Source organism: Ruditapes philippinarum, unplaced genomic scaffold, assembly GCF_026571515.1.
Source record: "Ruditapes philippinarum isolate M1 unplaced genomic scaffold, ASM2657151v2 ctg13532_1_1_1_1, whole genome shotgun sequence".
NCBI lineage: Eukaryota > Metazoa > Mollusca > Bivalvia > Venerida > Veneridae > Ruditapes > Ruditapes philippinarum.
This window is the reverse complement of record NW_026857961.1, coordinates 5,968-24,009: the sequence shown is the minus strand read 5'-3', so window position 1 is coordinate 24,009 and position 18,042 is coordinate 5,968. Positions and strand designations below refer to the sequence as shown.

General features: G+C 30.4%; 1 protein-coding gene across 4 annotated transcripts; it reads right to left on the bottom strand.

Moving 5' to 3' along the window:
- Positions 1-10,251, bottom strand: LOC132751619 (chitin deacetylase 7-like). Of its 4 annotated transcripts, XM_060741810.1 has the most exons (9): positions 10,122-10,170; positions 9,715-9,782; positions 7,410-7,434; positions 3,224-3,359; positions 2,598-2,856; positions 1,925-2,023; positions 1,063-1,209; positions 449-572; positions 1-93 (listed from the first exon to the last, which is right to left on the bottom strand). In XM_060741810.1, coding segments are annotated over exons 2-9 (843 nt in total). In that variant the 5' UTR covers positions 9,716-9,782; positions 10,122-10,170; the 3' UTR covers positions 1-41. The 4 variants fall into 4 exon arrangements, with proteins under 4 accessions (XP_060597793.1, XP_060597792.1, XP_060597796.1 ...); XM_060741809.1 differs by lacking the exon at positions 10,122-10,170 and having other exon boundaries at positions 9,715-9,827; XM_060741813.1 differs by lacking the exons at positions 7,410-7,434; positions 9,715-9,782 and having other exon boundaries at positions 10,122-10,251.
- Positions 10,252-18,042: the final 7,791 nt, after the last annotated feature.

Sequence of the window (18,042 nt, the reverse complement as noted above, 5' to 3'; positions counted from 1 at the left end):
CTGTTCCGTCCCGTTTGTCCTGGTTACTTGCCCAAGAAGGATCAACAATCATAAGAAATGGAGCTCTCGATACCATTATAGTGACCTGCAAATCTAAAGTAAAAAAATGACATGCCTTCCTTTCATGATTCAAAACAGCAAATAACTATTTGTTGATATCATAATTGCACGAAAAAATAAACTTTTCATAGATATAAACTCTAGTTTTATCATTAATTAGATGTAATGATATTCAAACACGTCTCAAATAAATTTCATAAGCGATCTAGAATTTGATCCGATGTTCTGTAACTACCAAATGGAACCTCTGCATGTCACTTTATGTTATTTTGTTTTGATTCCTGAATAATAATTCGCATAGCGGTCTATAATTTATTGCTTTTTATTTTCATACAGCCTAATGGTAAAAGAATGATTATATGAAATCCTGAACAAAACATAGTCTTACGCATTAAAAAATATGTCGAAAGCGTCCCTTTTCGTTGTTATGTTCCGGCAACCAGAAGGTACAACACAAGGTAGTTTGTCACCATTGATATCATGTAGATCTGCTATTGGCACTTCCCACCTCCCTTAGAGTATTACAAAAATATATATTTTAAAATGTTTAAAACAGATAAAAAAAATTAAGCATCATTAAAAATATGTATTCATTAATGATTATTTGTGTAAAATTTTTAAAGATGAAAAACAAAGAAAGTTGTTTGCTTTACGATTTCATATAAAAATAAGAACGATTTGAACACTGTTTGTCTTGATAGTTATTTCAATAGTAAAATCAAACAAAATATTAACACGTTGTCTTAAAACATTATGGGATGTTATTCTAATCATTATCTTTTGTACTAAAACATCCAATGCATTTTGTTATAACAAATAAAGTTTGCCGTTTTCAATGTGTAATCAATGTTTCAATACATTTGAGAATGCGTGCAAATGAATGAAAGGAACAAATAGTATAGAAAACCGGAAGAGAAGAAAAGGAAGAAAAGCAATAATTCAAGAGTACAATGTAGCAAGAAGCACTGCAGTATGTAACAAGATTTCATTTTACGTCAATACCTGGGAAAGGCAAAGAAGGTGCGTTTCCGTTATCACAAGCAGCTGTCGGCATGTAGTCAAACGTGTACGGCCAGATTAACGTGTTTGCAGAAGAGAATGACACGCTTGAACATGATGAATCATATAATAGGTTGCTGCTACCGATACCTTTATCAAACAAAAATGAGAAATTTATTAACCTTCTACGTATAGATCTACATTGCATCCGAATGAACTTAGGTATAATTATATACTATCATCAACTAAAGCATAAAAGTAGTACAAATCAAAGGCACATTATGCTTCAGAAACAAATAAATTGTTCCTTCTTTATAAATGACAAATATGAATTTGATGGTTTTTGAGCATGTAAGATGCTTGTTACCTAAAGAAAGAAGCGTTGAAAGTTAAATGATTTGTCATAAAAGTAGCAAAATGTAAACAAATAGTATTTAAACTTCCATACAAAATACTAAATCACTACAACTGTTATACATGTTCTTATTGTCATAGTGTATCAGCTTTTATACGTAATTAGCCAATGAGTAATTTTTTTTTAAATAACAACAGTATATCAAAAATAGAAAGCGTCTGAGAAGTAAGCTCAGCAGCATTTCTAGGGCATAACGGAACTCAGATGGTGTTTTTTATTTTCAGTATACATTTTGTTAGGTCAATCGAACACAAAACCATTGATTTGATTGGTTAACTGTGTTTCAGAATATTTTTGTTACTACCTTTTGAATAAAAGCATTACATGCACAGATATGCAGTGGATTCTTATTTTCAAATTGCATTAGCTGTTGGTGAATATTGTATTGACTTTACATTTAATATACTGGTATTCAGTGACCATGATAAAATATTATAAGAATGGACATACCAGTCATCTCAGCATTTCCACCCATTGCAAGTTGTGGTGCTCGCACGCCTTTCACTTCCTTTAAATCAATATTGTGTCCTTCAAGTTCCGAGGATACTTCTGGTAACATATATTAAATAACAAAGATCAAGACTATTCCAAGATTCAACTTACTTTGGTTTCATACTATTTTGTTTGTATGGTTATGTTCTGTCTCTTGATATTAAAACAAATGAAATATTTGTTATACCATCAATATTTTGTAAGACATTTCTAAGCATTACTAAAAAAATCATATTTTAGTGATAATCTCTTCATTTTATTAGCGAAAGGGTGATCAACTATTTGAACTATAGATTTGTATTAAATCAGCACACCTCCAGACAAATATGCATTTTTAAGTAAACAGTTGAAAATTGTGAAAAGCCAAAAACTGTCTAGATAAAGCGATATGTCATTGTCTTACTTCTTACGTCTTACTTCCAATGGTATTGCTAGTCTAACATAGAAATACGCAACCAGCACGTAATCACTTAGTAACGAAGTAAAATATTACCATAGAATAGTAAATCATGCAAAGTGTATCTTGAATATTAAAAGATTATAATTTACAATTAGAATTTTTTTATTTACGTATTCATCTGGAGTCGTGCAAGACAATTCAAGACAATATAAAGATCTAAACGTAACAAACTTTTGATCATATCTATCCAGCCAGTAGAAGAACTCGGGGCATTCCCGTCAACCGACGATATCCCAATTTCATGGCCATCACTACTGATGTCTTTTACTAGATCGTACGCTGTCCCAGAATCTTCAATGAAAAATGTTCCTCTAGCAGGACAATTATTTGGATTAGTAACACTTTGAAAAATTGGTAGATAATCCTTTATGTTATCCGAGTTTATTGTTCCCTCAAACGACACCATTACGATCTGTGGTGTTTCTGATTTCTGTAATGCATTTAAAAGAAAGGAAAGAAATACAAAAATAATAACAATTTATTATTTTTTTATCTGTAAGACCAAGAAAGATCTTAGTTTGTAGGAAATTAAAATATGTTTTACCGTATTGACGTCTAGTTCTTTACCTAAGCTTATTAAATGGAGAGAAATAAATAGTCCCTAAAGAACTCTCTAATTTAAGCTAGATTATTGAAAATATTCTATGTTCGTTTGAATGACTTTTGTGTGTACCTCAGAGACATTTTCATATTAAGAAACGTGATCATAACTTTGGTAGTTGATGTTTTCGACTTATCATGATGTTACTTTACATTGTAACATATTTAAAGTAATAAGTCAATAAATGTTCACTGACCGATAAACTACCGGGTATAGTACGATCGTCGTAACAGCGGCAGTTGGGAATGGTACATCTTTTCGGGTCACATTGTTGTAAACTTAGTCCAACCAATGCTGATAATAGCAGCAATGAAAGCCTCATGGTTGTATTGCTGAAATTCAAATATTAATATCAAGTTTCATGAAACTTTTATACATGACAATAATGATATACAACTACATATGATAATTGATAATTAAGATATTTTGCATGAAACAAATTCGAATGTTTTAGTTTCGTCAAGGAAAAAGCAGAACACTGTAAATATCATTTAATTTCATGAGTTTTTTTAATGATGTTTCGCCCCCCCCCCCCCCAAAAAAAAAAATCCAACGTCATTTTATATTTAATAAATGTAATACATTAGGCGTTATAATTGAATCATGATTTAAGTACGTATATTTAACCATTTAACTATTTAAATGAAATACAAATGTAAGCAACGATAAGGGTTTGTTTTGAGGTAGCCAAGACAGTTTTGACAAGCGGTATTCTTTAACCATTAACTAAACTTTGCTCAGTATTATTATTTTGATATAAAAACTTCACAAGTCCGATCGCTTAGTGCTATAGGGATAGCATCGGTTTTTTAATCCATGGGTCGGTGGGTGATTCCATTTTCGAGTGAGGCGAATGTTCTCCGTGACAACTGATCTCGGATATTGATTTTTTATTCGTCTCTTTACTGATTTTACTGATCACTCGAAGAGAATAAGGTATATACTGTGTTTGTTATTCAGAAAAGCAAATATGTGGATTGACAACTGATATATGACAATTACATGTTAAAATCGGCGTAAAGAAGAAAAGAAATAGACACATAAACGAGCAACCTAACTTAAAGTCACCGGAGTATTACAAATTCAGCCGGTTTATTTAATCAAAAAGATCTTACCTCATTTGTGTCCTGCAAATTATATGTTAAAAATCGAAAGATGAATGATAGAAGCGGAAGTGTGACATATTTTATACCAAAAGATAAAAATGCAACGGCCAATACAATTTTCGACAAGAGGAAGATTAAACAAATTTGTTCAGTCATAGTGATATTATTGTTTAATTAAACACTGTGTCGCGTAAATCATTAATATCTAATTGATAATGAAACCATCATGATAAACAAAATTGTAGTAATATATTCAGTAAATGACTAAGGGTTTTACAATTGATATTTTATCGTGCAACGTGTAAAAAACTTTTTTATCATCTAAACGTTTAGATAACGAATTTAAATTAAATTTTGATTTTAAAGTACGTTAAGTATTATAAAGCTGTTGTTTTCGGGAGCAAGAAACCTTACCCTGATAGCTAAGTATTGATTGGTACCGGGAACGTATTCGGGAGTGTTTCAATATGCTTTTTGTAGTTTCCAACATTATCGAAGTAAAATCTATTCGTATAAACTAAAGTAAAATCCTTTCTATTTGTTTATCAAACTTTGCTTTTACTGCATAATGTATATTGAGAAACTTTTTTGAATTCTGACATTAATTCTTTACTCTTCGTTAAAATGAGATATTTGTTTTCTTTAAAAACTAAATGTTAGATAAATCATGAACTACTATATTTCTATTTCAAATTGAAGATTATCACCGCAGATAAAAGACCGATTTAAGTGAAAACAAGCTAGGTTGATGAACTTAATATGTGAATAGTTGACAATATAAAAAAATGACTAGCAATCTGATTTTTTTTCTAATCTGGTCAAATTTTCGATAAGTTTTGTAACAGAAGAAACATGTATTTCTTAACTTTAGATTTAAGATTCTTTTTTTGGCTTTTACACAGAATATATTATAATGAATTTTTGACAGGCGTTTGTGCATCTCTTTTTTCAAAGAGATATCATTTATTACTTTGGCTGGTTCTTTACTGACTGGATCCTTTATTTTTAACAGACTAAATATATAAATGTATTTGATAATATAGTTTATTCAATGTTTATAGTGACTGTGAGCTTAAATTATATTTACATTTCATACTGTATGTCTATGATATTTTCGTAAGATCTCAATATATCACACCAATTTAAATAAATCAAATGCAATATCACCAATTTAAATAATGCAATATACTCAGAGGTAATGAAATGGAAATGGCAGTGAGAAACCTTATAGGAAAGTCTCTTTGAATTTATATGAAACTATTATCTCTTTGTCACTCTGCCTCATTTCTCCTCTGTTTTCATGTATTCGTTTATCAAGAGACTAAAATGATAATAAAATTTGCTTTTAATATACTTCAATCATCTCCATTGCAAGTGCATTTTCAATTAAATCTTGACAAATATTCTAGAGGTTATTCAAATATGGGCAAGTCTGGTATCACTCAATCTAATGCGTATGGGAATTCAAGGAATCGTTTATCAATACCAATAATCGATCTTACAATTGTGAATAACAGTTTTCTGTGGATAAGGTTTATGAGAATATTTCATAAGATACATATTTGTACCGTTGCAACAACATTTGACAGAGAATGTAAACAATTCAAAATAAAAATGAAGATAATTATGAATGTTTTACAAAATTGTTGTTTAAACATTTTACCTGTAAAACCAAAAGAAGGGGGTCTCAAAGTTCTCAAAATTGAAATAAATTTTCTAAATGAACCTGTCCAAACGTTGCCAAATCCAACAATGTTCTCATTGCTAATTTATAAATACTTCAGTGTGAGTTTGTATCTACCAAATAGCAGTGAATAGCTTTGCAGAAAGTATTAGAAAAAGTGGAGAATGCGCAAAAACTAAGATATGAGTTGCATATTTGGGGTGATTAAAATTAATAAAGCAATGTCAAAAAATTTATATTATGATTGGTCTTATTGCTGTCAATAAACATTCCAATCAATCAGAATAGTTCTTAGACCTTTGTGTTCTTAATTAATACTTCTAACCTGCTACTGCCCCTGAGATTTTGTTTTGTTCATCTGCTTAATCAAATAAAGTTTCTCACCACTTTCCATGAAAGTTATAAACCCAATGGGATTTTTTTCTCTCAACGCCTGATTCATTCAGTTACACCTCGACTGCTTCAAAAATGAACATATTGTATGCTCGAGAAAAGATATTCAATGATATTGATGAGCCTAATGTTGTATGTCTGATTTAATGGTGGCAAGGAGTAATAATCTCCTGTCCGCCCACAACATTCGGAAAATGCGTTCGACACTTATCCTCAAGTTAAAACAACGTCAACTAAGATTGGCTTAATATGATCACGTGTCTGACTGGGTATTGAACCCATGAATAAATCAAGACAGATGTTGAAAAAAAACGAATAACAAAACGATTAACATTGATCATGAATAATTGAAATAGGCAAAAATGTTATAAATGAAATTATCTCACAATATACAACATTTATTTTAGAACCTATTAAAAATTGCATTCGGTTATTTAATTTGAGCTTATTTGTTAATTTTATTTGATTTATTATTTATTATTTATATTATTATAGCTACCATTTTATTAGTTTCATTATTATAATAAGCCGTATTATTATCATTATTATTATTATTATTATTATTATTTTAATAATAATAATATTATTATTATTATTATATTATAATTATTGTTATTATTATGATTATTTTTATTATTATTATTATTATTATTATTATTATTACTTTAAGTTTAACTTTAAATTATTTTCAGATATTTTAAGATTGAAAAATAATTGCTTGAAATATAATTTGATAACAACATTTTGGTGACCTTTCTGTTGAAATGTGTCAGAGTAAATCGTATACATATACATGCAGAGTGCGTTAAATGGAGTGCAGGTACTCCAGAGCATATTCATTGATTGGCTCATTTATGCTGGGGTTTACTTATTGTAACGGCAGAGAAAGGGAGATATATAATATTATCAGATATATCAGATGTTAGTTCATCGTTTACTTTTTCTGTGGTTTCATATTGTGACATGTTTTTATGTTTAACTACGATACAAAAGAGAAAGAACATCAAAACACTCGGCAATCTGATTAATAAAAAGTATTAAATTGAGATGTAATCATTTTAAGGCGTTGTACGAGTAAGTCCTTATAAATCATGAGCGTAGCTATTCAGTTGTGAGAAAAGGCCATGATATGATATGGAAATATTTTTTACAATGTACTGATTTAAATGTATATAAGCAAAATTAATTAAATTACTCACCCATCACGGTCGCGTCTGTCAGCCAACAATATTTTACAATATTTCTTTATTTTGTCAAGATTACATAATAATGTAACAACAGACAATTTATAAATAATATCAGTATTATAACATATGTGGGTTAACAGTTTATATAGAACGAGACATGCAAAAATATTTCGAAAACAACAGTTTATAAGAATAACGTGTCTAATGTTATGAAAGTTTTGATTAAATAGCTTTTACCAGGGGAACAGTGTAAAAACCGGGCATTTTTGCATGTACACAAATAAGTTCTATTTAGAATAATTATACAAGTCAGTTTCTCCCAACTAGTACTTTATATCTAGCAGTTTTCATACTATAAAAAATTGGAGACATTAGAATAAAACTAACAGTATCTATACGTTCGTAATAATCTCAAATAACTGTATAAATACAAAGACACGATTTACTATTGTGTTGCACGATTATTTTGTAGTAATCATGTCAGTCTAGGAATTTCATTCATAAAGTGGATTTAGTCGGTAGCGTTGACCAATCAGAGTAAATTTTACCTGGCGAGTTGTTTAATTTTATTTATAAGAAGAAAGCAACTTATTGTTTCAAAATATATGAAACAAACATACTTAAAGATTTCAAGGTAGCATAGTCGGTACTATTTAACAATTCATTATACTTGATTACATTTGGATGTTTATAATAATATTGTGGGATATATTTTTTCCGTATGACAGTAAAACGTTTACAGGACATAATTGCGTGAAATTCGTCTCCAAGTGTTCGGCACTCTTCGCAGATACGCTCGTTGTATGGAGTATTGTTATATCTTAGAATTTCTATCGGAAGACGGTGATTAGCTGTACGAAATTTAAGAAGCGGTATGTACAAGTTTTTCGGTAATATTGTTAAATAGTCTTCTCTTTTATGTTCTTGTTTATACAAATAATATAATTTTCCTTTGTTTGAGGCTTGTAATTTTCCATTCCAATCTGTTATAAATTGATCTACTAGCACTTGCTTTATTAGTAAATGGATATTTTTTATAGTGATATCTTCTTGATTCAAGAATAGATAAGGGAAACCTGTATTGTTGAAAATATCTTTTACTGAATTTAGCCATCTGTAGGAGTTATCACTTTGAATCATTATTTTGTAAATAATATTTGAATATTTATTCGAATCATTTGTTTTTAAAATATTCCAAAACCGAATTATTTTCGTATTGATATTTATTTGCAACGGATAACGCCCCAATTCCCCATATAACATATAAGCGGGGGTACTTTTCCTTGTATTTGTAATTTTTCTTAGAAAATCTAAATGAACCTTTTCTATGTCGTTGTTATTTTCTATACCCCATATTTCGCTTGAAAATGTGAGTATGGGTAAGATTGTGTTATCAAATAATTTAAGCTGAAGATCTAAAGGTAGATTTAGGTTAAAAATACGTTTGTATAACAAATGCATCGCCTTTTTTGCTTGAGTTATAATATGGTCACGTGCTTTGTTAAATTTGCCAGTCTGACTAAAAACAACTCCCAGATACTTATATTTTTCTGTTATCTCAATAGGACGATTATTTATGTAAAATGTTAGGTTACGAGTACCGCGTTTATTCGAGCCGAAAACAATAACTTTCGTTTTTTTCTGTATTTATTTGCAGTTTCCATTCGTTGCAGTACGAGTAGAAATCATTTAAGCATTTCTGAAAATCTTGAGGGTTTCGCGCCAGAATAATAGTATCGTCCGCGAAGAGAAGAGCTAGGATAGTTAGAGTTTCTATGTTCTCGTCGGATGCGTAGTCTAATGTAATCCCAGAATTGCCTTTTGATGTCAAGTAAGCTAAAAGGTCATTAAGATACAGGGAAAATAAAAGTGGGGACAAATTTTCCCCTTGACGGACCCCAATATCGCACGAGAACATTGCTGAAGTATTGCCATTTAACTGGATACAAGATTTAACCCCTTAATACATATTGCGGATAAGTCTCAGGAATTTTCCGTTTATTTCAGTATCGATTAATTTTTGGAAAAGTTGCGCACGTGTTAAATTATCAAATGCACGAGAGAAATCAATGAATCCGACATATAGTTTTTGTTTTTGTTTTTTTAAAAATTCTATGAGAAAATTCAATGTAAACACATGATCAAGAGTTGACATATTTTTTCTAAAGGCAGTTTGATTTCCATGGATCAGGTTATTTGTTTCGACAAACCTTGTCAGTCTATCATTTAGGACACTAGTGAATATTTTTGAGAGACAGGATAAAATCGTAATGGGTCTATAGTTTTCCGGGGAAAGTTTCGAACCTTTTTCGAGCCATAATGTTTTATCTATAATTTGAAGATTTCTCTGTTAAATTGAAGGTTAACTTTAGAGCTCTACTTTCCCTGTATACAATATAGGAAATCGAAAGTAGGTTACGTTTAACTTTCCAGAATGTCAATGGAAAACATATTTTACCTTATAAATGTTGAAATAACAGGATTAAAATTTCTGTGTTTATAATTTAAAAGTAATCAACTGCGGAAACGTTTTAACAAATAATAAATAAGATCCTATATGTCTTACATTTATGTTTACGAGTTTGGTCATAAGAAATTGAATAAAACGTAGATTATTTATTAAACTAAAATAGATCTACACAATTTACAAGTCTACACAGTCAAAATCAAACATATTTTTTACGAAGTTTAACACCCTATAATCAAATAAAACATGAAATTTACATCAGCTAGCATTCCTCCATTTTGTTATAATTCCGTATTGGTTTTTCTGAAAACGGTAAATCCCATATCGTTACTTTCGATTTACATGCCGTTATACATTGGTCTTTTCACATAGACAATTAAACAGCGCGTTTTCAGAAAATGATTCAATATGAAGAGCCTATCCCTTATCTTTTATCAAATTCTTTTCTTGTCGTTTCTTTAATTTAAACAGATCTATAACTGATAAAGATTTGATTTCCGAAAAATTAACCATTGATAATTATAAATATACTGATAACGCTGACGGCGATAGCTCTACCATACAAATAAAAATATTTACCAACCTGTACATTCATAAACCGGCTAGATCTTAAAATATTAATGTCGAATAGTAAATAAAAGTAAAGAATAGTGCGTGCCAATTGAAAATATACGATTGATTACACCTATTTGCAGATGAAAAGTTGGTGACAAATTACATTTTTTAAATGGACATCAGGGTTCTTAATTAATTAATAACATGTTTTTATGGTTTACTAAAATTATTTCTTCAAAGAAGTATAATTTTGTGTATTATAAATATCAATGTGTATGTGATGGCCTATCGTTCTTAACATGTGATTTGTTATGTATTTAAGTGTTTGAATACATTTTTGTTGAATAGAATTGCAGTATAGACCTTTTTACAATACGATTTTCCATAGCAACGAATGTTGCATTTCGCGCATGCGCATTCTGCGTAGGGCAGAAAGCAATAACGATGTCTACAGTTTATCATACTTTAAGGCTTTAAATAGATGCGATTTCATGTTATGTCACCCAAACAATATTAATGTTGGGATGACTTAATTATGGCGGTAAGTACTGAAAACGTGAATTTATTTATTAACAGATCTACGAAAATGTGCGGGAGTTATAATTCAATGGTCAAAACGGGCACACACATGTCTTTGTTTAAGGTATCATTAGACGACTTTTCCATCAGTAATTTAAATTGGAACAGCAGGGTGTTAAAGATAAAATTTTATTACCCCTGTATTACATAATATTACACAATTTGTTTTGTACACTGCCTTGGTCAGGCGGCAAGTGTCAATCAGATTGGCACGCGAACGTTTGTTCATTCAACCGGGATGTTTAAATATCATGATATAGTTAATAAGTTACGCTTATTAAAATGGTAATTTATGTAACTTTTAAATATATCGATCAATGTTTATGGATTTTGAGAAGAGAAAAATTGCGTGACGTGCATTATTAAAAATAACATGTATTACGAATTTACGAAGAAGCGGATAAAATGTGTGTTATATAATGATAAAATCTTTATTTATAGAAGGTAACATACAAAGTTCACAATAACAAGTACACTTATTTTCAGTATGGCCTTCTGATTTAACAATAACAAAGAAAAAAAATGTAGAATTATACAAATATTTAAAATCTTTTGGTAAATATAAAAAAGAAGAAAAAAAAATGTAAAGGTTAGATAATTTTTATTCATTCATCCGACTGACACTCATATTAATTATGGTAATTATAGATAAACTTGTATTGATTAAAAAAAAAGAGAAAAAAATGATGATATCAACATATCAAGAGATATTTTCCAAACAACCCATTTAATTTCTCAAGATTTTGAAAAAAAAATTATTTAAAATCTATTTATGTTACTTAAATTTTTCTGTTTGCATTACAGTCAAATCGGATAAAAATATAATCAGGTATATTGAACACTAAATATGCATTATCACCTGTTCTGATTTTTTTTCTGAATGATAATTAATCTCCATTTCATGTTATATAATTTCTTTGTTTTTAAATGAACTATTTCAACAGCAAATAAGTTGACTTTTCATTTGCTAATACATTTCCACATCTTCTTTAAAAAAATGATCTCAGTGTCAGGTCCGTGATCGTAAATTCTTAAACAAGTATCTTTTCCATGCCTTTTTACGGCATTCTTCGCCACAAAGCTAGAAAGTCATCTTTTCTATATATTCTATATATTTGTTGAAAGCTAGTTTATATAATTTTCTACCGTTTACCTTGAACTAATTCGGAATTGTCTATGAACTTCTACTATATTTCTATCTAGGGCGAAGCATTTCTTGCCCTACGCAGATTGCGCATGCGCGAGAAAATTCTAATTCCGGTCGATTTTTCATAGCAACGGACCGCGTCGTAAAAAGGTATATTCAAAGTTAATCACAAGAAAAGCATTGATGCAAAGCATCAAAGGGCGTCCAAGCAAGAAATGCAGAAAGTGAAGATGAACTAGTAGACATATGATGACAAGATATTCTTATAAACTTTTCAATGGTTAATTGGTTTTTACCAGAATGAACGGACGAAAGACATTGTTCATTATGAACTTTGATTGGCATGCTAGAGATTAGAATATTACTTGTTATTTCTTTATGATCGTGATTATTAATAGCAACGGATATACATGTATACAATCATTTATAATCCATATGTGTAACGCATGATCAACACCACACTTGTGGAATTGTCTCTTATTATGTTATCGCTATTAGCGAAGACCCCCTCTTAAGGTATCTGTTCACACTTAGTAAAAATATGACACTGGTTATATGACCATGTTGATCATGTTGAGCATAATTGTTTATTATACAATAATTGTAATATCTATTTTAATATAAAAAATACAGATTTTATGAATATTGTTTTCCTCTCTTTTTTCGTGTTTTATGTGCTATTTTAATACTGAGTTTTCACGTTTACTACTCTTATTAAAATTGTAAAATAAATTTTAAGAATTTAATTGTCATATTGACCGACGATTATAAGTCAAAACTTAACTGGAAATCAGTAAATTATGCTTAATCTTTCAATATATAATATTGCTTATTCTTAAACCATGCATGTACATGTACATTTGTATTTTTCTTTATCATTTTTTTTTTAAATTATCAATCAATTGAATAATTCATAAAATCTAATAAAATGAAACATGCTATTGTTGTTGTTGTTGTTGTTTTTCGAATTGTATGTATATGTATAGTATCACACGTTTATTGTCCGGTCTCTCCCGGTTTTGGAGTAGATGTTTGATATCGTTATTAATTATTGTAACCAAACTAAGTGACAAACATTCATTTTGGAAAAAACGTTTATTTATCTGTACAATATATGTTCTGTTCTGTAACGATATCAAACATCTACTCCAAAACCGGGAGAGACCGGACAAGAAACGTGTGATACTATTCGCCGGTCACTAGTAAATCCCGGTCAAAATAGACCGGGAGAGACCAGGAATTACCGATAGCAGTACATCCCTCTATAAATAGATTTTCGGAATGTTTAGGTCATCAACTCATCATTCTATTTTTTTTAACATACCATAATATCCCACTGTGTACTACAAAATGATAAATAAAAAAAACCGAAGAGACGGAAAAGGTTATTTCATGCATTGCGAAATTCTCCAGTTCGCTATTCATTGTACATATCGAGACATTTTTTTTTAATCAAGCACCCTCATACCGATCGGAATGATCGGCTTTTATTATGACCGACTTATTAAGGCTCGAGAAGTTGCTGTCGCCCTTTCACAAAATCTGATTTCATTCCATAAGGGCGCCGCGCTTCGGCGCGGACGCCAATTATCGGGGTCTACGCCCCTCGTGTTGTGTTCCGATGCTCTTTTTGTTACATATCCTACAATATTCCGTGCAATGCGTTTGCCGTTACCGCATGTCAGTCGAAATCAACATGGTTAACATGGTAACTATGTGAATAGTTGGCAATGTGTAAAGCATGTATATTATTCAGACTTACAAATTTGGTCAACATTCCGATAAACTTTGTACGAGGGTTCTCCAAATTGTTATGCAATTCGATGTGTTTTGTGAGGAGGTATTTAAATAGCGCAAAACTGTTTATTGCATTTCCTCCACGTATTCCAGCACATAATATCCACAATTTCAGCCTCTTGATTCAATTTTCAAAGGCATTTTTAGAAATTCCATGGTGATATTGGAATATGGCTGACCCAATATCTCTAAGGGATTGATATTTCCTTCTAGTAAAGTACTTGTTTCAGTCTTAGAAATAGAAAAAAGTCACAGAAAGGGCAAGGACCGATGAATACGGCGGGTGAGGAAGCTAAACCACATTTTGCTTCTATACACAGTCATGTACAATGGCTGCCTTATGACAAGAGCATTGTCATACAACAGCCTGACACCAAACAGGCCCGTCGCTGGCATTCGTTTGTTAAAGTATTTTCCAAGCTTTTTAAGTACAGTCCCTCTTTTAAACTTTCAATTGGCAGATTGTCATTTGTTACAGCAATAGGTAAATCTGGACCTAGATTGGTAAAGAAAATAACATGCATGACCTTTCTGACATTCATGGTACTCTTGACTATGCATGGCCTTTTCGTTTGTGTTGATAGCCCATCTCTTGTTTTGAAATTTATGCCTTGGTAAATAAAGATATACCCAAATAAATATGTCCTTAGCACGTATACCACTTTGGAAGGAATTATTGCAACTTAGCTTTGTTCGTTTTTGCTTGTATATTTTTTTATTAATAGACTAAATTTTGTTTATTAATAGACTAAACAAATGAACGTCTTTGATAATACAAAAGGTGATTTATCAATAGACTTTGATTTTATAAAACCTTGCACCAATTTCTGATATTTCATCAGAATCCAATGTATCAAACCAATTTACATAATGCAGTATTGATAGGCAATAAAATGGAAATTGAATTAGACTACTACTTAGGAAAGTCTCTTTTAATTTATTTCAATGTAATATATCTTTGTCAGTCTCTTTCATTGTCTCCTTGATTTAGTAACTTCGTTTATCAAAAGAAATATTGCTTGAATTTTTACAGCCATCTCCTTTGCAAATAATGCTCTGAAGATTATTCAAACGAGGACAAGCCTAATTCGGCTGCAAAACAGCCGAACCATGTATGATTTATTTTCTAAACAATATTTATAATCTTTTCATTTACATAATAAATACATTAACTAAATTTTACGGACTAAGTTAGAAGCTTTTTAGGAACTCTCTCCGTAATCAGTATAGATTTTCACATTTTTCGTACATAAATTGTTACAAAAGATCATGTTACAACATATTAACAAAACTATACATATGATTTCGACTTGTATTTGGTTTCTTACGTGAAAAATACTATTTTTATTCATGTAGTTAGTATTCATTAAGTAAACACAAGATGTATAAGTGTTCGATTTAAGGTATAAACACGAGTAAGAATTTTGTTTTTAAAACATGAATAAAGTGCTTAATTTAGCGTTTAATCTATTTAACTACTATCTTATAAATTGGACAATGAAAAATAACTTAAACGCATGATTTACTGCGGAATTAAACGATTTCTTCTGCGACTCCAGGATAAATCTTTTCACATACATCATACTCTTTTTAAATATCTTGCTTTTTATTGTATCATGTACAACTGTCTGATTTCCGAGACTTTATACTGTGGAACAAGGCTAAATTAAATGTCTATCTAAAGGGGTACATACGATATTTCTAAATTTTATAAAATTTTGCCACATTAATTAATTAATGATAAACTAATTTCCCTAATTCACAAAACTTTTGAACGGGAAAAAGTTACCTTTCTTGTATGTCATTCTAACAAAGCTTTTTTTAATTAACTGTATTGTAAGACATTTTACCATGTGGACCCGTGGCAAAGTTTGTAGAGCACTCTCCTTTCTTTAAGACAAAATTTAGGTCAGGTTTGGTTATACCATATTTAGAAAGATTATAGTAATTCCTATGCGTACTAATTAAGCACCACTGGTCGCTTATTTATTTTTTGTACTACTATAAAAGAGATTTTATGTGGAGTCTCTCTGAGGATACGCAACAAGATGTTATTGTAGCATTTAAAAAAATGATACAGATACCGGTACCTTGATGATATTTTTTAACTTAATAAAACTAACTCTTAAAATTTCAGTGGATCTTCATATCACTGTCAACAACAATTTCATTAACACGAAAATCTTTGATAAAGGATATGACTATGTTTTGTATAGTTAATTATCCACATTTAGATGGATACGTTCCCCATGCAACATCTTACGGGGTATATGTTTCTCAGTTAATAAGATTCGCTAGAGCTTGTAACAACGAAAAGAATTTCAACGAGCGGAATATTTCATTACTTGCAAGCTTCTAAAGCAAGGCTACCGCTATCATAAATTACCGAAATATTTTAAAAATAATTTACAATCGTAACTTTGATTTAATTACGAATTTATAGTTAACATTTCTGTGACAAGTGATTAGCCAGCGTGAATTTTATGGCGATGTGATTTACAAACTTCGTAAGTTTTTGGGTCATGGTAACTTTTTTGTCGAGCCAGTGCTAGGGGCGTGAGAGATGTTACACTTATTCATTATCCCTAATGTACAGACTCAATCAAACCGATTCTGCAATTTTCATGTAATTTTGTTGTGGTTAATGCTTCCATGGGATCACTTTGTTTCCAGATTATTTTACTAAAATTATTAAACGTTTTATTAAAAGAGGTTATTATCCTTTTATTTAAAGACATACTGTATGCTTAGTGTTCAACCCTTTTACAGCTGGACAATACACTTTGCTTTTTTAATTACATCTGACGGACCACGTGAGAGACTTTATGAATGACAGTTTTTAAAGCCCTTTAGGCCTGAATTGTTTACATAATCTGTCTTTGTTTTATTTATTACACCTTTTGTAAACATTACAACTGTTAGAATTTCACTTGGCGGTTTACAATATCTCATTTAAAGTAACATGGTGGGGCTAAGAGTGAGGTTTGGTCCACCGTTAACGGATTTAAACTGCCCAGTAGTACTTATGTTGCTGTCCGTTACAAGGCATCGCCTCTCTGAGTTCCTCAGATGTATTTTTGTTGTTTCATACTGTTTTATGACACTTTTGTCGTTTGTTGTTTTCTCGTCTACGTGTCCCTCGTGGCAGACTTTTAAGTCAAAAATGGTTTCCATGTTTGCATATACTTAAAACTGCCTTAAAAACCTTCTCAGAAACTACAGTGTCAAGAGCAGAAAAATTATCATGTAACATCACCTTGTTTAATCATTTAGTTTATATACGTTTTCTTGTGTGAAACAGTTCTGAGAGCCTTGATATTGGGCATGATTCTTTTGAAGCGAACCTTAACAAATAGTTCATAAATCATAACTGTATGTGGTGAAAGTGAAAAAATAGACCCTCCTAACATAATCTTATCTTACTTATGTAATAAAAAATTATGACGATTTCCCTGTAGTGGATCTTAGGTGAGTGATCTAGGGTTGTTTAATTGGGAAAGTGAAATTAGAATAATATTTGACAGACAGAATATTGTTTATATCAATCATGTTGCAATCGAAACGGATTGGTATAGATAGCTTTGTGACAGTAGCGAAATGCATGATTGCCGACACTTTATGAAAATATGCTTATTTTTTACATTATACACTTCCATACAATATTGATGCTTAAATTGCTTCATAGCAATATCTCCTATCTAGGTTTGTTTATATTTATTTTGTAATAGTAAATTTATTTAATTGTGGTAGTATATTATTAGCTATATAGAAATAAATGTACAAATGATGATTATAATGTCACCTGTCTATAAAATATCAAATATTTTGAACATTTGCAGTCGAAGCCATTCTTTTTTGTAACTTTCGTTTTAAACTTTCCTGATCATTTGTAAGAAGAATTTTTTTCCCCACTCAAAACGTTTCGTTGATGTTACTCTGTGTACATTTTAGTAAGGAAATCTACCATATCAACATACTTAAAAAGTTTACTGAAATTAAGATCGATTCTAAAATTAAGTCAACTATTATATTGTTTGTGGGTTGCGAATATCACTTTTCCAGAAAGGTACAAAAACAATGCATTTTGGTAAATATGAGGT

Excerpts from the sequence above, each read along its gene's own strand:
- LOC132751619 (XM_060741810.1), bottom strand. Across the intron at positions 2,024-2,597 it reads CTGGATAGATATGATCAAAA|AAGTATCCTCGGAACTTGAA; the intron begins GTTTGTTACGTT and ends ATATGTTACCAG. Across the intron at positions 94-448 it reads TTCGACATATTTTTTAATGC|ATTTGCAGGTCACTATAATG; the intron begins GTAAGACTATGT and ends TTTTTACTTTAG.